At 50.6% G+C, this 24,950-nt stretch overlaps 1 protein-coding gene across 4 annotated transcripts in view; it reads right to left on the bottom strand.

Annotated features, from left to right (window-relative positions):
* The window catches only part of PFKFB3 (6-phosphofructo-2-kinase/fructose-2,6-biphosphatase 3), a 79,712-nt gene that overhangs the window by 24,164 nt on the left and 30,598 nt on the right, over positions 1 to 24,950 (bottom strand). For 2 of the 4 annotated variants that reach the window (XM_061126023.1, XM_061126025.1), the window contains exon 1: positions 1,517 to 1,735. The exons of 1 other annotated variant lie outside the window; for it this stretch is intronic. In XM_061126023.1, coding sequence (XP_060982006.1) covers positions 1,517 to 1,592 — 76 coding nt within the window. In that variant the 5' untranslated portion in view covers positions 1,593 to 1,735. Of the gene's footprint in view, positions 1 to 1,516; positions 1,904 to 24,950 lie in introns of those variants that run through there. One more of the 4 variants, XM_061126026.1, reaches the window with a different exon arrangement.

Here is a 24,950-nt window from a genome sequence, read left to right as displayed (position 1 = left end):
AGCCTAGTTGTCCTTAAGGCTTCTGTGGCCCGCTGGACCTGAGGAATCAAGCTGGTGGAGGAGCACTCTACTTCACCCCACCCCTGCCAGCATGGGGAGCACCTTGCCAGGCTCCCATCACCAGGAGCACCCTAGGGCCAACTCTCCCCACCTCCTGGGGCAGGTCTGAGGACGGGGAGGTTACTCACACCTGGGCAAACCCCGGGGAGAGGAGCTGTCACTGCGGCCTTGGTGACCAGCCCCTGAGAAATGTGACGGCAGAGGAGGCCCACAGGCCACCTAGCGCTCGGGGGATGCCTTGAAGCCACTTGGGAGGGTTTGCACCTCGGAGCCAGTGCTTACCTCTCAGGCATCCTGACCTGACCTGACCTGGAGCAAAATGCTCACCACTGTCTCAGCCTGTCCACCTGACATGCCCATTGGTGGTTTTGCTGGAGGAGCTGGTATCCCCTTCAAACCTCTGGAACCACCCGTTTAACAGGTGGCTCTCTCCCTGGCTGGGGACAGAGCCCAAGGTAAACCTTCCCAAAGTATTTACCGGCCAAGACCCGACAGGGCGGGGAAGTGAACTGTCAGCAAACTCCAAGTCCAGAGAGAGAGAGTGTGTGTGTTGTGTGCCCGCGCGCGCACTGGCTCACACACGTGGGAAACGCTGCCAACTGTGTAGTCCCCACCCGCAGACCCTCCCCAAAACATGCACAAAGGCTGAGTTCCAGACAACTCTCTAGGCCGCCGGCACAGGGGGCAGAGGGGGGCTCGCGGAGAGGAAGGGGGGGGGGGGGGCAGAGAACAGTAAAGACAGCGAAGGGAGAGGGGAAAAAGAGAACTGAAGATAGGAGATTAGAAATACATAGAGAGGAGGAGAAAAAGACAGAAAATGGAAATACATAAAGAAAGAGAAACACATAGACTAAGGATGGAGTGAGGGGGTGGAAGCAGAGAGAGACTGAGAGAGGAGAGAGAAACACGCGGTGGGGAAGAGGAGGCGGAAAGCGGAGAAAAGGAGGCGGGAGGGAAGGAGGGGAAGAGAGGAGAGCAGAGGTAGCGATCGACACCGAACGGCGGCTGGGACACGAGGAGGCGCCGGGGCCGCGGGACACGCCGGCGTCCCTTCCCACGCGTCCCCAAAACGGAGGTTCCCGGCGGAGCCCGGCGCTTCCCGCTCAGCGCGCGCGCCGTTTCCGGGTGCCTCTGCGCTTCCTTCGCGAGCCGAGCGGAGCCGAGCCGAGCGGGGTCCCACGGAGCCCTCGGGTCGGGCCACAGCGCCCCCGACGCCGGCCAGGGGAGGCGCAGCGCCGGCGCCGTGCCCGCCCCGCGCCGGAGCCGGTGGGGAGGAGCGGGGGGCGCCCGGGCCGGGACGCGGGGACGGCGCGGAGGGCGGCGCCCGGCCGGCCGAGCGCGCCGGAGGAGGGGAGCCGGCACAAAAGCGCCGGGCCGGCGCCCTCCACACAATGGCCTCTCTCCGCACAAGGCGCGCCCTCCCCGGCCGCCCGGCCCCGCGCGCGTCTGCACTCACTTCTGGGCAGCGAGGGGCGGTGGTCGACCGGGATCCAGATCTTCTGCACCCGGCTCTGAGTCAGTTCCAAGGGCATCTTCCCAGCCGAGGCTCGGCGGCCCTCCGCCCCTTCAGAAGAATTCAGACTTGGGGAGGAGAGCGGCCTGGCGACCCCCGAAACAAAGGGGGGCGAGGGTGCGTGCGCGAAAGCGCGGCTTTTTGGAAACGTGCTTTGTGCTAAATCACGGACGCTCGCCTGGGGCGCGAGGCTCCCCAAGCGCTGCGAGAGGGACGCGGGGCTGGGGCGGCACCCACGGCTCCCGCGGGGCTGGGATGCTCCGAGCGCAGTGACAGCCGCGGTCCTCGTGCGCCGGCTAGAGCCCGTGCGGTCCTCGCCCGCTGGCCTCCTCTCCGGCTCTGCTGGACGCCCAGCGCGCCGCCCTGGCTTTTAAGACAGCCACGCACACGTCACCCTGGGGCGGGGACGCATTCCTCGGGTTCCAGCCCCCTTTCACGTGGAAGGAGGGTGGCTCAGCCTGCTGGCGCCCCCTGCAGACCGGCGACGCCGACTCGGATAACACCCTAAACGAGCCCTGGCTGAAGGTGCCAGCCACTTCGTGAGCCTCCTCCTATCATTCCCTAAAAACGCCCTGCACAGCTTCCCAGAATAACCACTGCAGCTCTGCTGGGAGGAGAGAAACGGCACCGTCCGGTGTGGTCCGTGGAGCCCTGCAAGCGAATCACCTGGAATGCTTACTGCATCCTAAAGACTCGGCCTCTTTGGGAATGGGACCCACATACTGTGCATTTTTAACATGTATTCCGGGCCAGGCATGGTCACAGTGAAGACAGAGGTTTAGGGTTAAAGGTTGGAATAAAGTTAAGAGGGGACGGGGTGTGTGTCTCTGCTACCCTAGACGGAAGCCAAAGGGAGGTCGCTGAGAGCGCCCGTGGGGTCACTCCTTGCCGGAACTGCTCCCTAATAATATCCGTCTCAGCCGCCACGGCCCTGGCGCCACCCCAGGAGAGGGGGCTTCCTTGGCCCTTGGTCCTCACTCTGCTCAATTTCCTGAATTTCTTAGAAACCCTAACCTGTGCTGAACACTGCTCCCCAAAAGCCAGCGCCTAAGACCTGGAACCGGGGTCCCCAGAATGCTGGGCACAAGGAGCGGGCGGGAAAGACCCGGAGGCTGGACCAAAATGGAACGTGGCATCTTGGTTTTCACGGTCACCGTTTACAATATTTTCGATATACTTTTATCTCTCCTAGTAGAAGAGTAAATAAAACTGGATCCTACTCTGATCTGAAATTGATTACCTGACAAAAGTCCATAATAACTATTGGGAGGCGGCACCTTGATTGTGCAAACCCCTAAAATTCGTGCCCTGTAACCCGCACAGCCCTACTGCACGTCTTCCTCGCCAGTTTTTGCTGTGTGTGTCCCTCCGTATCCCTGGTTCTCGAGGCTTTGCATCAGCTGGGGACATATGGCAGTCGTGAGGTCAGGTCCGTGGCCGCCCTGTGAAGATCTGGGGTGCGGGGAGCGGGGGGATGCCTCCCTCGCAGGGCATTCACTTGGATGTGACTTTGGCACGCGACGCCTCGGTGCGCAGCGCTGCGCTGCACAGGCGCATCCCTCCGCTGGGGCTGCGCGGTGATTGGAAGGAGGCGGCGCTCGCCGAAACCCACACCGCCGCGGAACAGTCTGCGCAGAGGCTGCCACACGTCGCTCACGTACCGCATGGCTCGGCTGGGAAGGCGCCCGCTCCCAGGCGGCGGGCAAGCCGCTCCTGCCTGCCCGCCCCGCCCCGCCGCGCCTCCCCCTTCCTCTCACCCCAGCTCGCCCAGAGGCAGGAGCTCCGAACCATCCCCCAGCCCGACGCCCACCCCCACCCCGGGCACTCCCCCAGTCCAGGCAGCCCCCTCCCCCAGCGCAGAGCGTCCAGCGCTACCCACCCGGCGGGGACGTACCCTCAACCCCCCTCCCTTCGCACACCGACCCCCCACTCCAGGCTCCTCACTAGCACGAGCCCGAGCATCCTCACTTTCCCCCACCCTAGCCCGCCCAGGGGTCCGGATCTCCCATTGTCGTCCACCGGGGGGTACCCTCGACCCCTTCGCCCCCGCACCCCGATTCCCACTCGGGGCACCCCACTCGCCTGGGCGTCCCCTACTCTCCCCGCTCCCCAGCCCGGGGAGGGGCGTCGCCCACCGAAACAGCGCCCTTGACCGCCTCCCCCCTCCCCGCCCCTCCTCCCTCTCCCGAGCCCCTGCCCTCCTCCCTTCCTCCGCTTTGCTGACTGCCTGGTTTCGGCGCTTGGGCAGCTGTTCAGAAACCCGAGTGCGCTGCATTCGGACTTGTTTTTCTGCACTGGGAGCAAATGCCAGAGATGACACCCTAGATCGCCCCAGGGAGAGTCCCACTCCACTCCAGAAATAAGAGCGGGCTGATCCAAAGAGGAAAACAGCAGGGAGGGCGCACCGGCACCCTGCCCCCAGCTGCTTGAGTCCAGGGCGCCCTGGCTGCACCTCTACATGTTTGCACACTCGTCTCTCTCTGAGGACCCAGAGTACCTGTGTGCTTGCTATTGCCCAGCGATTTTTTTTTTTGCACAGGCTGAAGGACAGGGCAAGGCTGGGGTGGCATTCTTCCACCCTCCAAGCTTGCAGGCAACTGTGTTTCCGAGCAGAGGGAGAGCAGGCCACAGAAGTGCACTGACAGTGTGTCTTTAATTTCCCTGTCTGGATCATGTGCCTGACCAGGGCCCAGCTCCCAGGGCACAAGGCAGTGATATTCCTCCGAGCTTCTAGCTAAGCATTCACACCCCACACCCAGACCTGGCGCCTTCGCTGCCTGGGTGTACATAATGCCTTAGAGCAGAGACCCAGTTCTAGCTCATCATCACCTCCCTCACCTGATGGAGGCCGGCACATGGAAGTTTTGCATAATCCTTCTCCCACTTCTTAAATAAAAGTGCAAAGAAACTGGGAGAGAGTGGGGGACTAGGTCGAACTCACACTTTAAATAGCGTTCTTCTGGAAGATAATGTTGCTTCTCTGCAAGTCCATTTACAAACAAGCCAAGCGCATCTGAACTAGAGAATGGACTGGTCCAGAGGCAACTGGTTTAGTCATCCACCTCTTTCCCTAGTTCAGCTAACAACCTCAGCTATATCCAACCATCTATAGCTTTGACCCAATCTGGCGATCAGGGATGCCGTCCTTCAGAAAAGGCAGCCGAGAATGTAAAAATCCCTTTAATCCGATGATATTTTTACAAACAGGACAGCTTCAAGGATTGGGGGGTGTAGAATTTGATGACATGGTCTACAAGGAATCATCCAGATTATTCAATCATCCTTTTAAATGACTAAAGGGAAGTTTAGAGATTAGAGGAGTCAGAACCAGGCCAGAGGTCAAGGACCACAGCCAGTTAGGAACTTTTTTCCCTTACTTGACACAGACATCTCCCAAGGGACTTGTGATGGCCACAGCCTGACTCCGGGTGCTGAGCGGAGTTATGATGAGGGGAGTAGAGTGCACTGTGACTCAGATCGTCTTACCCAGGACACAGCCGAGAAGGCCCTTCATGTGCAGTATGGCCTGCAGAGTCATGTCCGACTCTGTGCGACCCCATAGACGGCAGCCCACCAGGCTCTGCCGTCCCTGGGATTCTCCAGGCAAGAACACTGGAGTGGGTTGCCATTTCCTTCTCCAGTGCATGAAAGTGAAAAGTGAAAGTGGTCAGTCAGTCATGTCCGACTCTTGGCGACCGCATGGACTGCAGCCCACCAGGCTCCTCCGTCCATGGGGTTTTCCAGGCAAAAGTACTGGAGTGGGTTGCCATTGCCTTCTCTGATGGCCTGCTGAGGTGCTTATTTATAGAGGAGAATTCCTTAGCTGGGTCCAGACTCAGAAAGAGTGGTAGGGCTGGGTTTTCTCTATGACCTCTCTCTCCTCAGTTCCCTCTGCCAGCCAAGGTCATCTAACCACCTCCCCCCCACCCCCACCACCACCCCAGACACTCCTGTAACCACAGCAAAAAAGCAATGCCATTTGCACAATGGTGAGCGACTGAACCAGATTTAAACACCGAAATGGTGCTAGAACCCACCTTCTCCCCAGCGAGAGGAGACAGAACAAGCTCTGGCAGGTAGTGAGCAATCAGATATTGTTAATTAGACACAGTGTCGTCATTTGCTCCTGTGAACAATCCAGCGTCTGAGAGGGTGAAGAGAGACACCAAACAGAAGACTGAAATCAGTCCTTACCTCATCCAAAGAAAGGGGAGAGAACTTTAAAAAAAATAAATAAATAAATAAATAAATATATATATATATATATATATATAAAATGTCACTCATACATGAATAGGAATGCAGATACAGAGATCCACACTATGCAAATTCAACGAGTTGAAAACCCAGTTCAAAACTGCACATGGGGGTTTACAGCAGCTTCATTCATCATTGCCCAAAGGTAGAAGCAGCCAAGATGTCCATCAGCAGGTGAAAGGATAAATAAACCGTGATGTCTCCAGACAATGGGATATTATTTAGTGCTAAAAAGAAAGGAGCTGTCAAGTCATAACAAAGACATGGAGGAACAGTAAGTACACATTCCTAAGTGAAAGAAGTCAATCTGAAAAGGCTACAGACTATGATTCCAACTCTATGAAATTCTGGAAAAGGTACAGTTACAGTAAAAAGATGAATGGTTGCCAGGGGTTAGGGAAGAAAGAGTGATAAACAGGTAAAGTACAAGGGATGTTTAGGGCAGTTACACTGTTCTGTATATTACAGTGATGGATATGTGTCTTTATATATCTGTCCAAACTCATTAAATATACAACACCAAGAGTGAACCCACAGTAAACGGTAGACTTTGGGTGATGATAACGTCTGCCACTGCAGGAGACACAGGAGATGAGGGTTCGATCCCTGGGTTGGGAAGATCCCCTGGAGGAGGAAATGGCAACCCACTCCAGTATTCCTGCCTGGAAAATCCCATGGACAGAGAAGCCTGGTAGGCTAGTCCATGGGTTTGCAAAGAGTCAGACACGACTGAGCACACAACAGCAGCAGTAGATGTGTCCGTGTAGGTTCAGCCTTAGTAACCATGTACCATCTGGTGAATGATGTTGATAACAGCAGACACTGTGCATGGGTGGAGGTGGGGGGTACTTGGGAAAAGTCTGTACATTCCTCTCAATTTTGCTGTGAATCTAAAACTGCTCTGAAAATAAAGTCCAGTTTTTAAAAATCATTTATTTTTCTACAAATGTCATATACATGTTTCTCCAAATGAGAGGACTTACTCATCTCATTATGAGGTACCAGGACACTTAAATGTGGCCACAGCCTGGCTCTTGGTGAAGAGTCACAACTGAAGTCCTACAGAACCAGCAAGTTTCCTTTCCTTCTGCCCAGCCCTTGTTCCTCCACTTCCTGCAGGCCTTTCCTCTTCTGAAGGCACACCTGTGACCTAGGGACCACACTCTTAAAACTGCCCTGGGTGTTTCAAGCAGGCATTGCATCAGGCTCCTGCTCTGAGAGTATCTGACACTCCCTGCCAACCTCTTCACCCAATATCGAGACAGATGTCATGTGTGTGTATGGAATCTGGAGAGATGGTACTGGTGAACCCGTTTGCAGGGCAGCACTGGAGATGCAGACATAGATAACAGACTTGAGGGGGGAGGCGGGGGGGGGGGGGCGGGGGGGGGCGGGGGGGGACAAGCTAAGAGAGTAGCATGGAAACAGATACATTACCGTATGTAAAATAGATAGCCAGTGACACAGAGTGCTCAACCCAGGGCCCTGCAACCACCTAGAGGGGTGGGATGGGGTGGGAGATGGGAAGAAGGTTCAAGAGGGAGTGGACATTTGTATACCTGTGGCTGATTCATGTTGATGTGTGGCAGAAATCAGCACAATATTGTAAAGCAATTATCCTCCAATTTAAAAAAAGTTTTTAAAGCATTCCTTTGTGTGTGCTTTTAAAAATCAGATATTCTAAAAAAAAAAAAAAATCAGATATTCTGTGGTCTATTTCACCGTTTGGTACCAACAATCAGTTTCCTGGGTTTGATATTTTTCTGCTGTCATAGGAGATGTCACCATAAGAGGAAGCTGGGTGAAGGGTTCATGGGACTTTATGTGCTATTTTGTAACTTCTCGTATTTCAAAAGAAAAAAAGTTCTTTAAAAACACCCCAGATTTTAAATTGGTGATCACTCAGTTTGCCGAAATTCTGGAGAAAAAAATAGAAAGACAAAAGCGTAGACAGTCTGTGCTCAGGCGCTTCAGTCATGTCTGACTCTTTGCGACCCCCTGGACTGTAGTCTGCCAGGCTCCTCTGTTCATGGGATTCTAGACAATACAGACCAAGGCATGAAGGGAGAGGGGAACTGGCAGAAAGGGAGACAGGACTCGTGATTTGCATGTGTTCCTAACACTTTGCTTCTTGCAAATGACGCACATATATAAACAAAATTTGCACAAATCCCACACCTGCAGAAAAGGGAAATCAACCTCAAGCTGTTTTACTTTGGTGGAGGGGGGCGATGATTCTGTTTACAGGCTTTGTGTAGATCTTGGGGTGAGTATCAGTGGGTTTGCAGTCTTTGCAGGCAAGACATGAAACAAAGAGGAGACCCAAGCAGAGGTCAGCTGAGGGCTCCCAACGACCGTGCCAAACCTGTTTTCCTGGAGGGGAAAGCGGACACAGACCAGCAAGCAGCTCGCTGTCCTCCTCCTGGTACATTTAACAGATGCTCACGACCAGGAACTGCGAGTCCGATCCTGCACCGAACAGGCTGCGCTGGAATCGCAACCATCTCGGGTCCAGCCAGGAAGAAGCGGCAGGTGATCAACCAGCTCATCACAGTGCTGCGTGCTCCGTCTCACGCCAAGTATGACAAAGAAAGATCTCCCATGCCCACGAGCTTGTAATCGAAGATCAGAGTGCGAAATGGCCACAAAATAGAATACAAGTAGGGAACTGAAAGACAGGTGTTGGGTAAGGTAAGATCATGCCGAATGCAGGCTCAGGGTAAAAAGTTCACGTTGGCAGAATACGGAGAGTTTGCATGGACTTGGGGCAGATGGGCTGGGAATTTCGTATCCACCTTATCGTCCTATAGCGTTTCTCTGCTAAGTCCAAGAGTACACATGGGAGAAAGTCAGTATCTCTCGGTTCTTCCCGTATGAAACAAGCATTCACTGACAGCAGCTGTCCTGGGGGCGCCAAAGTCAAATGAGACGTGGTCCTTGTCAGAAATATGGATTCATTTTTGAATTTCATAGTGTCCCCAACACACACACACACAGACGGACACACAGAAATACACAGACACACACTCTCCTACCTTTTCCCCTTAGAGTTAATGAAAACCGAGGCTTACAAATATGACTTCCTTGTAATAACATAGCTATTAATAATAAGCCAAGGAATAAAAAAAAATATCTGGCTAAGCTGGTATTCTTTCAAGTGTCACCCAATTAAATTACTTTCCAACTAGAACATTCAGTTTCCTTCTCAATAACAATGCCAACAACAAAACTTTGGATCCAAGTGGTTTCTATGACAATGTCTACATTACCTACTATTTGGATATAACGAGGAAATAAGAAGCGTCTTAAGAAACTATTATGAAGATTAATAACTAAAAACTCCCAAATAAGCCTATACTGTAAAGTGCTCCTTAGCATATGAAGACAGAGTAACCCCCCCCCAAAGAGTCTCAGCACTCATACCTAACAGTGTCCCCTTCTTAAAAGGCTAATAGTTGCCACCACAGCAGAGACAATTTAAAAAGAAATAACTATTTCACGAAATCAAAGTGAGTCAGCATTAAACAATTCTTTTAAAGAGGTGGAGGAGGGAGGCTTTGAGCTCTTTGTGCACTTCGCAAAGGTTTTAAGATGTCCTAATAAAAGCAAAGAGGAAAAGAAATATCCTACTTCTCGAAAACTATTCAAACTCTTTGATGAGCTCCACATTTCTACGGTTGATAAGGTATCTTTGTGGCCAGGCTGTCAAGAGCATGACATCGCTGTGGCTCCAGGGCAGTGCGGGCCCACAGGAGCAACCACTGTGGCTGAAGGCTTTCCAGTCTTGACAAGAACCAGGAGGAGCTAAAGGCCGCGCTGGGTCCCAGTCAACCTCTGCAGCGCAGACACTGTCGCTTCAGAGCATCGTGCTGTAACAAGCTGGCAGACGGTCCACATTCCGTGTCGTATCCTGCATCTTCAGTCGCCCTCCCAGGTTTGTGGAGTAAGAAGCATCCAAGTGGAGACACACAGAGGAAGGCGCTGGGCGGGGATCCAGATTCGGGGAGAAGACAGGTGGGTGCAACACACAGCCAGGTGGGCAGAGAGTGGGGCACGGGGGGCAGATAGGGGGCACCTTGTGGACCATCAGGACGACTAGCTCCTGTTCTAAAATAGAGGAAGACCCCAGTGGACACCGAGAAGGAGGAGCAAGAAGTCGGGAGGGACCTTCTTTGTAATCCTGGCTATTTCCACCCCAAGGGGCTAGGGTGGAGCTGGGCTGGTGGCAGGTACCCACAGCACTGGCTATCTGCATGCATGCTTGGTTAAAGGCTGGCCTCTGGTAATGGCGTTAGGGCCAGGTTATAATAGGCAGGCAACAGTCTTAGGACCCTGAGATAAGGTTCAGAGTCTCTGCTCAGGGTTTGTAAGGAAGATAGGGTGAGGGGGACCTCAAGAGACAGGCCCCCCTGCGTGGAGATGATGGTTTCAAACGACTTGGTTCTCAATTTCTCCTTCACTCCTTCCCCACACAGCGTTTATCCTAAGAGGAGGGCAGGCCAGAAAACTTTTTCTCTGGAAAATTCATCTCAAAGGCATGAAAACAAGAGGAGGCGGGGTGCAGCAGGAAAAGATCGGGGTGCTAGAACCCTAAGTGGATGTAGGGACTTATAACCATACCATAGGATGCAGGTTAAAGGGCCCTCAAATCCTGAAAAAGTTGCCGTCTGCAGTGAGGATGAATTGATGGGTAATCCTGGAAAATTCCATGGACTGTATAGTCCTTGGGGTCGCAGAGCTGGACATGACTGAGCAACTTTCACTTTTGACTGCTGGGAACCTCATCTAACAGGCCGTCTCGGCTCTGCGAGCAGCCACGACAGGGACCCTCCAGGCACGAACCCCTACAACTCCCCTTATCTTTCCTCACAGACAACCCACTGGCGAGCAGACCAGAACATTCTATCCTGCCCAGCAGCTCCGGTCCTCCTAGAAAAGTACAAAGTGAGCAATCTAGTTTAAAGACCATTCTCTCACCAGTTTGGTTTGTGACTTGGTCTCCCTAAGCTCCACCATCACTGGTTGCACTAACGTCCAACTTCTAAAGAGGAAAATCTGGGGACCAGACACTGGGCCACAGGGAACCCCCCGCCACACACACAGACACAGGGAGGGCCACCCATTTCTCTCTGATACCAGCCTTGTTTCTTTTCATCATAATCATGGAAGCGTGCCCTGGAACACTTTGTGACTCTATTTCTTGCCAGAAGAGTTTCCCAATGGCAATATTTTATTAGACACAAACACAAAACAAGGAGAGGTTGAAGAAGCAATCCAGAAGAGTAGTAAGAGCCAGATAAACTGAGGCAGCAGCTCTGGGTCCACTCAGCGTGGAGCAGGGGAAACGACGACAGCTACCAATCCCTAAGCGCCCCCTACCCGGATGTCTCCTGAGGGTCTGCTAGGACCTGCATGACACTCTCTTCCAAATCACAGATGGAGAAGAAACAGGCAAAGCCCCACCTGTGCCATAAGAAAAGGGCTGTGTGACTTTCGGCAGGTGAAAGATTTCCAGAACACAGCACTGGATAAACTGAGGATAAGTTAGACAACTTGGGAATTTTTTTTTTCCCCCTAGTTCAGGCTGTTTCCTCATCAGCAAGAAAGCTATCACTTGGCCATTAGTCATGGTGGATGAAGAGGCCAGACGGATGCCAGGGACAGTGTGAAATACCAAGACAGTGTGCAAACACCAGGACAGCTAAAAGACTCAAACAATGGACTTTCCCAGTGGTCCAGTGGTTAAGAATCTGCTTGTGAATGCAGGGGACAGGGGTTCGATCCCTGGTCCGGGAGGATTCCACATGTCGAGGGGCAACCACAAGTACTAAAGCCTACACTCAAGAGCCCATGCTCCACAAGAGAGTAGCCCCTACTCACTGAAACTAGAGAAAGCCTGCACAGAGCAACCAAGACCCAGTGCAGCCAAAAAGAAATAGTTAAAAAAAAAAAAAAAAAAAAATCAGTCTGGCAGCCCTTCTCCGCCCAAAGGCAAGCTCACAACAGCACAGTTGCCTGTCAAATACCTGTTACTGGCTTGAGGAAGGCCAGAGCCACCCAGATACAGAGGGCTGGGCCTGGAATCCGCACCCAGACACTTAACACTGCTCTCTGGGGACAGGGTACACACCGTGCCTGCCCCTCCTCTGCCTTCGACTCCCCCAATGCCAGTCACCCCTCTATGTAAAAAGGCAGTGGGTGTAGCAGTGTTTTTCACAAGAGCCAAAAGTTCAAGTATCCATCAAGAGAGGAATGGAAACACAAAACGTGGTCCATCCATACAATGGGATATTACTCAGCCTTGAAAAGGAAGGAGGTACTGATACATACTGCAACATGGATAAACCTTGAGGACCTTACATATATGCTGCTGTTGTTTAGTGGCTATGTGGTGTCCAACTCTTTGCAACCCCATCGCCTGTAGCCCACCAGGCTCCTCTGCCCATGGGGTTTCCAGGTAAGAATACTGGAGTGGGTGGCCAGTTCCTTCTTCAACATATGTGTCTAGGGGAATTCATATGAGTTTTTGTGTTCCCCTAAAACTCACATGCTGAAGCCCTGACCCCCAGTACCTCTCAATGTGACTGTATTTGGACGTAGGGTCTTTAAAGGAGCAATTAAGTTAAATGAGGCCATTAGAATGGACCCTCATCCGACCTGACTAGAGTCTCTACAAGAAGAGGAGTTTGGACATCCAAAGAGCTAACCTGGTGTGTGCCCACAGAAAAAAGGCCCTGTGAGTGCAAGGAGGCCTCAGGAGAAACCAGACCTCCTCTCAGATTCCAGCCTCCGGAACCGTGAGAAAACAAGTGTCTGTTGTTTAAGTCGCCCCACCAGTGGTATTTCGTTATGGCAGCTGGAGCAAACTAATACAGTTATGCTCGATGAAAGAAGCCAGACACAAAGGGTCGTGCCATGTATAATTCCATCAGTGGGAGCTCTCCAGAACAGGTGGATCCACACAGACAGAAAGCAGATGGCTGATCGCCAGGGGCTGGAGAGACCGGGGGTGACTAATGGGGATGCAGCTTTCTTTGGGGGTGATGATCACCTTTTGGGACTGGATGGGGTGCTGGTTGCACTGTACTGTGAATAAACTGTACCAAATGCCATGGACTGTGTGCTTTACGATGGTTCATTTTGGAATTTCCCTGGTGGTCTAGTGGTTAAGACTCTGTGCTCCTAATGCAGTGGGGAGTGGTTTCGATCCTTGGTCCGGGGAGCTAGGATCCCACATGCTGCATGGCACGGCCAAGATAAATCTCGCTGTAAAACCGTTCATTTTACATTGTGTGAATTTCAGCACAATTAAAAAAAGAAAAAGACAGCAGAAAAGGGCTGATCGAGAGAGACCTGAAAAATGAAAACATTAAATCTATTAAAGTTACGACAAGGTGGTCAACAAGACAGAGAAGAGGATGATAGAGAGACCAGGAAAAAGCAAGTTTTGGAGAACGGAGGTGAGCAGCAAGGACAGGGTCAGCCCAGAACTCTGCATCCACAGCCTGGTCCGCACCCGCCAACTGGCAGCCTTCGCCCTTTTGCCCCCTACCCGGCTCCCCCAGCTTCAACAACACGGGGAGGGGAGAGGAGAGAGCAGGAGACTGAACAAGTCACCTCACATCGGGGGGGGCGTGAGCTGCTGTACCTGAGTGGGCTTGCTTGGCAATGCACCGGGGTCAACACTTAACCTAAACCACAGGGTTTTCATATGAAACGTGCACAGCAGGGACTCGGCACACAGCAGGTTCCGGACTTCCCATCCAAGAGTTCTGTGAAAAGTGAGACTTCCCCTTTCTCCAGACCCTGAATCTCTCCCTGAACTCTCAGCCAGGTGGTGCCATCTAAGCCAGAGAATGGGTTTCCCCGACTCCTTCTTCTTCCCCACCCCATCCAGCTCAGCGACATCCACCTGTAGCTGGGAGGTTCTGCAACTTCCTATAACAGTCAAGGTTCTCCTAAGAAACAGATCTGTACATATGCATGTGTGTACGCATGTATGTAGATATGTGTGCGTGCGTGTATGTACATGCATAGGTATGTATGTGTGTAGCTAAGTGTGTGTGTCGGGGGGGCTTCCTAGGTGGTACTAGTGGTAAAGAAACCGCCTTACCAATGCAGGAGACATAAAGGGTTGCAGGTTCCATCCCTGGGTCAGGAAGATCCCCTGGAGGAGGAAATGGCAACCCACTCCAGTATTCTTCCCTGGAGAATCCCATGGACAGAGGAGCCTGGTGGGCTACAGTCCATGAGGTTGCAAAGAGCCGCACGTGATTGAAGTGACTTGGCACACACTCGTGTGTATGTAGATATGTATGTGTGTATATATGTATGTATATGTGTGTTTATGTATGTATAAAAGGAAACTCATTACACGATTTTGGAGGCCGAGAGGTCCCACCACCTGCCGTCTGCAGGCTGGAGACCCAGGAAAGCAGGTGGGATTCACTCAAGAACCAGGAGCTCTGACATCCAAAGCCCAAGGACAGGATGGACGTCCTGACTCATACCAAGAGAGTGGGTTCACCCTTCCTCCATATTTCTGTTCCATCCAGGCCCTCACGAGATAGCATGGCACCCACCACCTTGGGGAGGCCCATCTGCTTTCCTTAGTCCACTGAGTCAAATGCAACTTCTCCAGAAACATTCATACACACCCAGAAATCGAATTTTAACCAGCTGCCCAGGCACCCCTTGGCCCAGTCAGGTCAAGACGTAAAATGAGCTGTCACACACCCCAGGAGCCACTCTTCCGTCATCCTTCAAGGCAGAACCCCTGTTTTAGCTAAACGATCTCCCAGCTGAAAGATGGTTTTCAGAGGAGCAGGTGAGCTGTGGCTGAGAGGTGGAGGTGGGGCCACTCCGCCGCCCGCGCCTGGCGCCCCCTCTCCTTCTGTACAGCTCCCCTCCAACCCTCCACACCCTGCCCCCCGAGGCCCCGAGCCGCTCCCGCGAGGCCTCAGCTCAAACCTGTGGCTTCCGGCTGGTCGTCCTATTATTAGATGAGCTGCTGGCCAGTCATTCTGTCCACCCAGCCAAACATCCTTTCCTGCCACTCCCCCGCCCCGGTTCTCTCTGTGCCGCCTGCCCCGTCCTCCAGGGCAGACGCCCGCCCACCCTCCAACACAGCCGAGCAGCCAGCGGGTTCCCATGAGACGCGGACTCCTTAAGTTCAGAAGCCCACTCCTGGGCTTCAGAGCAGCGTGAACAGTTTTCCACGGCACACAGCGACGCCAACCGAAAGACCAAGTGGGCCCCAGGTCGTGAGAGGAGTGGGGTTCTAGGCAGGAGGGAGTGCTGAGTGACGCCGTGAGACTTAGGGTCAATACTGCGGCCAGGATCTCAAAGTGACTGGCAAAAAGCAATTCTGGGAAACCTCTCTGAAGCTTACCCTGTGGGTGTGAGGGGCACAGAAGAGACTGGGGGCTAGGGGGCATGGGCTGGGTGGGGGCTGGGAGCCTGGACCCCGCTCCGAACCTGTCCATACCAGTCATGGCACTGCCCTCTCTGGACCCCAGTTTCCTCCTCTGCCCATGAGCCGTCGAAATGGCCTCAAAGCATCTCCTCCACTCCTCCAAGGATTCTAACTGTTCTCAATGAAACAGATAGAAACTGGATGCTAATTACTAGACCAGAAACACTTGAAAGAGGGACAGCTGTGCAGGCGTGCACCACCAAAGCCTGCCACCGTGTCAGGCACACAGGGCGTCTTCGTATATTGGGTGAAGGAAGAGTGGATTTGCAGCGACTCTTCATGGCTCACATCACGGGCCAGAAGTAGCCTCCGTAAGTGTTCCGGGAACCCCAGCTCAGAGGGGGCCAGAGCGCCAGTCACCCTGGCTCATCTGGAAAATGAGGATAATCACCGCCCGGCTACCGCAAGAGACGGCTGAGGGGATCAAAGCAGATACGACTAAATGCGCTCGTGGAAACACTGAGGGACTCAAAACGAAGATTAGCATTTTCTGAATCATCCAGGCCCACCCCAGGGTCGCGGCTGAGGTGTCTGAACAGACCTCCTCTGCTCTTGAGGCTCTGTGCTCTGGTCTCCAACCCCTGGTTTCCTTAAAACACACACACACACTCATACACACATACACTCACACACACTCACACACACACACTCTCACACACACATACCTCATACACACCCACACACACCTCACACACACCCACACACATACATATACACATACCTCATACACACACACTCAAACACACCCATATATACACACTCTCCCACATACACACACATTCACACACTTACACATATACACTCATACACACACACCTCATACACACACACACTCACACACACCCACACACATACCTCATACACACATACCTCATATGCACACACCAAATACACCCATACACCCACACTCTCCCACATACACATTCACACACTTACACATATACACTCATACACACACCACCTCATACACACACACACCTCATACACACACACACTCATACACACATTCACACACACACATACTCTCACACACAGACACGGCAGACAGCTGAAGTCAAAACAGCCGAGGTACCTGACCCGTGGGGAGAACAGACACTGACCAGCGCCCACCTGCTGCCATGGGGGCGATACGCTGGGAGGAACCTGGGGGCGGGGCCGTGTCACCAGCCCGCTGCCGCGCTGAGGTGCGTCTGGCTCTGCGATTGCCAAATCAGAGCTGGCATCCCTTCCCTGCTCTTTTCCCCCTCATACTTCTTCCTTCTCCCGGGGAAAACATCCTAAAAATAGAGCCAAATCAAGCCAAAAAAAATGTTTAAGTGCAGGTTTGAGAAAACAATGCTGTCTAGATGCTGGAAAGCCTACCGCAGCTGGGCCACGCTAACGCCTCGCGTTCTAGTTAGAGAGGCGGGCGTCTGTCATCACCGGTGCTGAGACCACAGCCACACATGTCCCGTGTTGGGTGGTGCCCTTTCAGGGAGCGGTGACAAAGTCATAGGCGTCCAGAGAAAGGCCATCAGGATGCCCCTGCTGTGGGGAGCCACACTGTCTGAGGACTAGCTAAAGAATTAGCCGTGAGATAAAGAACAAGCTGATGAGATAAAGTGACGACCAGGCACCGCACAGGGGAAGCTGCCTCCATCCCCTTGCTCCCACGAGCAGAGGCCGGATTGCTGGCTGGAGGCCATGGGACGACGACGGAGCGAAGCAGTGACACAGGGTCTGCGCCAAAGTGAGCCCCAGCCCGGCTCACCAACTCAGTGACGTGGGACGGGGCACAGCCGTACACCTGAAATGTGTGGCGAGCGCGTGATCTCGGCAGCCCTGTTCCACTGTGAAGTCTTCAGAACCACGATACTAAGCGAATCTGGGTACGAAGCTGCTGACCCAGCATCTAATCGTGCATTTGATCACACTGGGTAGGCAAGGGGCCGGAGCCACTAATTGGGTGGAACATTCCTTTAACAAGTCCCTTGGAATGCAACAGCCCTCCGGGTGATCCCGACTGACAACTCATTCTTTCCAGTCACGAGCTGGGGCAACTAGAGACCATTATGGCCCCTCTGAGCCAATCAGAGACGCCAGCTCAAAACCCTGCATAAGAATGGAGTCAGACACCTAGATCAGCGTGTCCCATCTAGCGATGACTGAAGCCTCAGAGAGCCGCCAGAGGGTAGGAGCCCAAGATGTTCACATCCCACGGAGAAAGAGTTCTGTTTCAAATTTTTAATTTTTGAATCAATAAATACAATCTTTAAATATCTTTCCTATGGCAGACTTAGCAGCATGCCCCTCAGGTCTCCCTGTAAGAGAGAACCTGTTCTTCAGCTTCGAGGAGTGGGGTTAAACGAGGCTTCAACTGCAGTACTTGGGATCCATGGAGGCCCCGGAGTCCAGCCATGCCCCTCCCTGCAGCTCCCAGGCAAGGGCTGAGCCCAGTAGGGCATGAGGCTCTGGCACTTCTGCCCATGATGGGTGAACTCTGCACTGGAGCTGCCCTTGGGGCCAGACTTCTCAGAGATGCCGTCCATCTTCCTGCGCCCCCCTTCCCACTCTTCATTCATATGTACTCATATCAGGCCTGCTCCTTATCTTACAAGCATTACCCCCAAAACATCTCTTACACTTCTGACTCCATCCCACTGCTTCTCCAAGGCTAAAACCAACACATGTGCCCAAAATAACTAGACAGCATCCGAGTGTGTTTGGAGTTCACAGAAGCAAGAGTGCAAGATAAGTGTGCTCTCAATGCTGGGCTGGCTTATCACTCAAAGTGTCAGCAGCTGCCTTGTGGGGTTTGGACACCATGGGGCATTAGACAGATTTCATCTCCATTATTTAATATTTCATGTATACTCCAAGTTGATGACTATGTAAAAATGAACAACACAAGAAACACTGATGCTGGGACTTCCCTGGTGCTCTAGTGGTCAAGAATACACTGTTCAATGCAGAGGACACAGGTCCAATCCTAGGTCGGGGAACTAAGATCCTACTTGCTGGGGAACAACCAAGCCGTGCACCACAACTACTGAACTCATGTACAGATAAGACCCAAGGCAGCCAAGTAAACAAAATAAAGTAAATATTAAAAAAATTAAAAAAACACTGATGTTGATATGTGACTTCCTGAGAAAGTGATAAGGAGATATTAAAAAAAAGAAAAGAGGGCCTACTTTAAGGGGTTCTACTGGCCAAATCTGGTAGGAGCTGGGCAAAAAAATGAATAATAATAATAGATCCTAACCCTGAGAAACGCTTGCTCCTTGGAAGAAAAGCTATGACAAACCTAGACAGCATATTAAAAAGCAGAGACATTACTTTGCTGACAAAGTTCCGTCTAGTCAAAGCTATGGTTTTTCCAATAGTCACATATGGATGTGAGAGTTGGACCATAAAGAAAGCTGAGTGCAGAAGAATTGATGTTTTTGAACTGTGGTGTTGGAGAAGACTCTTAGTCCCTTGGACTGCAAGGAGATCCAACCAGTCAAACCTAAAGGAAATCAGTCCTGAATACTCACTGGAAGGACTGATGCTAAAGCTGAAATTCCAATACTTTGGACACCTGATGCGAAGAACCAACTCATTTGAAAAGACCCTGATGCTGGGAAAGATTGAAGGCAGGAAGAGAAGGGGACGACAGAGGATGAGATGGTTAGATGGCATCACCGACTCTATGGACATGCGTTTGAGTAAACTCTGGGAGTTGGTGATGGACAGGGAGGCCTGGCATGCTTGCAGTCCCTGAGGTTGCAGAGAGTCGGACACAACTGAGTGACTGAATTGACTGACCACACCCTGAGAAAAGTGAGAATCCCAAACCCATTCAACTGTAAATAAAATGATGAATAAATGGGTGCAGGAGATGAGACAGCTTCTCCTTGCAGAGAATGCCAACAAATAAGTGTAAAAGCAATAATGAAATTTGTAAGGCACTGGTTGGTAATAATGATTTCAGACAAGAGTCGTCGAGTGGCTGAATGTTTGGCAAGAAAAAGGATATTTGCAGAGTCTCAGAGCATCTCCCCACAAGACAACACCTCTTAGTTAAAAAGGAGGAATAGTAACCTCACAGTAGAGGAAGTTGGCAGATGCCATCCAGAACAAGGGGTCAAAGTGAACATGGGGACTTCCCTGGTGGTCTAGTGGTTGAGAATCCACCTGTCAATGCAGGGGACATGGGTTCGATCCCTGGTCTGGGAAGATTCCACATACTGTGGGGCAACTAAGCTCACAGGCTGCAAGTACTGAAGCCCTTTTGCCTTAGAGACCAAGACTCTGCAACAAGAGAAGCCACCACAATGAGAAGCTGGTGCACCACAACTAGAGAGTGGTCCCCACTCAATGCAAGTAGAGAAAAGCCTGTGAGTAGCAAGGAAGACCTAGCACAGTCATAAGCAATTAATTATTTTAAAAAGTGAATGTGGGCAAGAATGGGACAAAGACCTACCACACGTGTCCTGACATGATGCCCCAAAGACACGGCACTGCTCCCCCGGGTGCTCCTGCCAAAGTGCAAAGCCTGGGTCTCATCATAAGGAAGCAACCAGCAATCCAAGCTCAAGGGGTGGGGGGGTACTCTAAGAAGCAGATGGCCTGGATCCCAAGGAGGTATTTGCACACCCATGTTCAAAACAGCATTATTCACAGTAACCAAGAGGTGGAAACAACCCAGATGTATCTAAATGAACAGATACACAGAATGTAGTCTCTCTACATAGTGGAATATTACTCAGTGTGTAAGAACAAAGGAAATTCTGACATCTGCTACACAGGGATGAATTGTAAGGACACTATGTTGAGTGAAAAAAGTCAGTTGCCACAAAGACAGAAATATATAGATCAATGAAACAAAATAGGAAGTCCAGAGATAAATCCATACAGCTATGGACACCTTATCTTTGATAAAGGAGGCAAAAATACACAATGGAGAAAAGACCGTCTCTTTAACAAGTGATGCTGGGAAAACTGGTCAACCACCTGCAAAAGAATGAAACTAGAACACTTTCCAACACCATACACAGAAATAAACTCAAAATGGATTAAAGGTCTAAACGTAAGACCAGAAACTATAAAACTCATAGAGAAAAACATAGGCAGAACACTCTCTGACATAAATCACAGCAAGATCCTCTATGACCCACCTCCCAGAGTAATGGAAACAAAAACAAAAATAAACAAATGGGACCTAAGTCAACTTAAAAGCTTTTGCACAATGAAGGAAACTATAAGCAAGGTGAAAAGACAACCTTCAGAATGGGAAACAAAACAACTGACAAAGAATTAATCTCCAAAATGTACAAGCAGCTCATGCAGCTCAATACCAGAAAAATGAACAACCCAATCAAAAAGTGGGCAAAAAAACTAAATGGACATTGCTCCAAAGAAGACATACAGATGGCTAATAAACACACGAAAAGATGCTCAATATTGCTCATCATCAGAGAAATGCAAATCAAAACCACAATGAGGTATCATCTCACGCCATCATCAAAAAGTCGACAAGCAATAAGTGCTGGAGAGGGTGTGGAGAAAAGGGAACGCTCTTACTTTTGGTGGGAATGCAAACTGGTACAGCCACTATGGAGAACAGTGTGGAGATTCCTTAAAAAGCTGGGACTAGAACTGCCATACGACCCACCAATCCAACTGCCGGGCATACACACCGAGGAAACCAGAACTGAATGAGACACGTGTATCCCAATGTTCACTGCAGCACTGTTTACAATAGCTGGGACTGGAAGCAACCTAGATGTCCACAGGCAGACAAATGGATAAGAAAGTTGTGGTACATATACACAATGGGACATTACTCAGCTATAAAAAGGAACACATTTGAGTCAGTTCTAGTGAGGTGGGTGAACCTGGAGCCTATTATACAGAGTGAAGAAAGTCAGAAAGAGAAACACAAATACTGTATATTAACACATATATTTGGAATTTAGAAAGACAGTAACTACGATCCTATATGCAAGGCAGCAAAAGAAACACAGACATAAAAAACAGATTTTTTGACTCTGTGGGAAAAGACAAGGGTGGGGTGATTTGAGAGAACAGCATTGAAACATGTGTATTACCATATGTAAAAGAGATGATCAGTGCAAGTCCGATGCATGAAGCAGGGCACCCAAAGCTGGCGCTCTGGGACAACTGAGAGGGATGGGGTGGGGAGGGAGGTGGAAGGGGGATTCAGGATGGGGCACACATGTGTACCCATGGCTGATTCATGTCAATGTGTGGCAAAAAAAAACATCACAATATTGTAAATTAATTATCCTCCAATTGAAATAAATTAAATAAATTTTTTTAAAAGTGAGTCGCAAAAGAACAAATACTGTATGATTCCACTTCCATGTCTGCTCCAGGTGACGTAGTATGGATGGGTGGAGAGAAAGAGACAGGCAGGCAGAGGAGTGAGGGAAAGAGGGAAAGAAAGAAATAGACTCAACCCTCTAGGTTGTCCCAGAACACAGGTTTGAGCTCCTTGAGTCTCACAGTGAATTCCCACTGGCTACGTATTTTACATATAGTAGTGTATATGTTTCCCTACTACTCACCTAGAGGGGTGTGATGAGGTGGGAGGGAGGTTCAAGACATAGGGAACATATGTATACTTATGGCCGATTCATGTTGATGTACGGCAGAAACCAACACGATATTGCAAAGCGATTACTCTTCAATTAAAAATAAATTATTTTTAAAAGGAGAAACAGAAAAAAAAAAAAAGAAAATCAATAAATTCTTAAAAAAAGAGAAAGACTCAGAAATCAAATAGGGTAAATGTGAACTTTTGCAAAATCTGGGTGGAGGTTATCCTGCAAGGCTTTGTGCTATTTTTGCAACTTTCATGTAACTCTACGATTATTTCAAAACAAAAAATAAACCTCGAAAAAATGTTAAGTTCACAAAGGGCCTAAAATGGTAGCAATTCTGCACATTTACTTCAAAAGGCTCTTCCTTGGGGTTGGAATTTACACACATCTGATCAAATCAAGGCATCTCTCGTAGGTCAAAACCTGATGGTTTATTATAAAACGTATAATTGCAATTACATTTAATTTGACTTTTCACTTGTTGACAACAAAAGACCTGCCAGGCAGCAAACAGGTAATTTGTGTAGAAGCTGCCTAGAACAGTTGTTACCTAATATCTCTCTCCTCATTAACCGTATTTTAAATGGTGTAACCTAAGCCACGTCATATGTATTACATTATATTAAACAGCATAACATAAGCTATGTCATATATATTATACTATTTAAATACTACAAAATTACATATGCCAAAATACTACCGGCTCAAAGGATGCCTGGCTTTTTGCTTTTAAAACACTCTGCAAAAGTCCTTCGAACACCTCCATGTCGTCTCACTAGGCAGAACTTGGTCGTAGAGCCAGTCACAATAGCCACCAACTCGGGGGAACTCAGTCTTTTAACTGAACTCTCTGCCCAAGACTCTGCTGCTCAGAAAGCAGGGGTGCATGGATGTTGGGGGAATGTTAACAATCTCTGCAATAGCATCCTTTTCTGCTTACACAGTTTTTCAACAAACATCTCTCAGGAGACATGGTCTTTAATCACAAGAAGAGTGGGGAAAGATATTAAGCTTTGTACTCAGACAAGACTGACAATGTTTATACATTCAACTTCCACACTAACATTTTTTGGGGGTGGGGGACACACCACTCAGCCTGCAGAATTCTAGTTCCCCAACCAGGGTTTGAACCCTTGCCCTCCACAGTGAAAGTGTGGAGTGCTACCCACTGGACTGCTAGGGAGCTCCCGACAATGCCATTCTTGAACTCACTTGTGGAAAATTCATATTTCCCTTCCATAACTAAAGTAAATCAAATAGCATGTGTCAGTTGTAAAAGACAGAATGTTGAAAATTTATTTCAATGGATGTGGAGACGCCCCTCCAGAAGGAAATGGCAACCCACTCCAGTGTTCTTGCCTGGAGCATCCCACGGATAGAGGAGTCTGGCGGGCTACAGTCCATAGGGTCGCAAAGAGTCGAACACGACTAAATGACTAAGCACGCACGCATAGGCGGCCCACCATGTGCCCTCCCGCATTTCCACGCTTGCCCCTGGCTGACCAAACCTCAAAAGGGCAGATGGGGGAGGCAGAAATCCCCATCTCCCATACTGAGCACTGGTCCAGCCGCATCAGAGAGGAGACGGGCGGGACCAGCAGGACCACCTTTGAGAACTGGTCTTCTTCCCCCACCCTCCACACCCCCACTGTGGCCGGCCATTTTTAGGGCCTGTTCTCTCCTTCCTTATCAGACTAGCTTCCCGAAAAGACTGCATCACACCGAATTAGCTTATCAGTGGTTTCTGGTTGACTTAGCACTTCTCCCCTCCTGTGGTCCTTGACTTACCAAGCATCCAGCCCTTAAAGAGACAGCTCATCAGGCATTGACCCTGAGGCCCTGCATGAAGGGGTGGGCTTGGGACTGGCCTCTTGTGGCTGGAGTCTGCTCCCAGGGGCTGATCTCTTCTGCGGGGGGGACCCTTAAGCACCTTTATGTTTGCTGCTGAGTGGGGGTGCTCTCTTTCCCTTGGTCTTTGGGAAACTGGCCCGAGCCACTCAGCGTCCTGACCTGGGCCACCCCAGCTCCCTGCCTCCACAGTTAGAATGATACCCCCACCCAGAGGAGGGGGAGGCACGAGGCTGGTGGCAGGGGGGTGCAGGCGAGCCCCGCTCACCTCGGGCCAGAGCGGGGAGACAGCCGGCTCCACAGGAAGCCTCTGGGTGCACGGATCAAGGGAAGAACACCCCCAGGGAGGGAGGGAGCCCAGTGTGTTGAGCGACCTCCACGGTGAGCTGTCAGAAACCCACCACCAGGGAGTAAGGAGGAAAAGGACACGCGCCAGAGACACAGAAGTCCCTGACCCAGATGCCGTCACTGCCGAGCTGAGTGCGTTTTTGACGCTGTCACGTGCCACACATGAGGTGTACTGCTGGTAGCAGAATACGGGGACGGGGGAAGGACACATAAAAGTAATGCCGGTCGGATACAGAGCAGACGTGGATGCCAGGAGGGGGAGGGGGAGGGAGGGACTCGGAGTTTGGGATTAGCAGATGCAAACTATTACATGTGGAAGGGATAAACAGCAAGGTCTTACTGTATAGCACAGAGAACTACATTCAACATCCTGTGATAAACCACAATGGAAAAAAATATGAAAAAGAATATACATAGATACACATATATGTGTATGTATAACTGAATCACTTTGCTGTACCCCAGAAACTTATAAATGAACTATACTTCAATCACATTTTTTAAAAACAATGCTGGTGGAATCTCAACTTTCTAGAATATATTAGGTATGTCTATAGATCAGAAGGACTTCCCAGGTGGTGCTAGTGGTAAAGAACCTGCCTGCCAATGCAGGAGATGTAAGAGACGCTGGTTCGATTCCAGGGTCAGGAAGATCCCCTGGAGGAGACCATGGCAACCCACTCCAGTGTTCTTGCCTGGGAAATCCCATGGACAGAGGAGCCTGGTGGGCTACAGTCCATGGGGTTGCAAAGAGTCAGACACTTATTGAAGAGACTTAGCACACGTACATATACCAGAAATGGTGAATCTTGGTGGTTGAATTATAGGTGATTTTCATCTTCATGATGAAAGGCATAGC

The sequence above is a fragment of the Dama dama genome, chromosome 23 (assembly GCF_033118175.1).
Source record: "Dama dama isolate Ldn47 chromosome 23, ASM3311817v1, whole genome shotgun sequence".
Lineage (NCBI taxonomy): Eukaryota > Metazoa > Chordata > Mammalia > Artiodactyla > Cervidae > Dama > Dama dama.
This window is presented reverse-complemented; position numbering and strand designations above follow the sequence as displayed.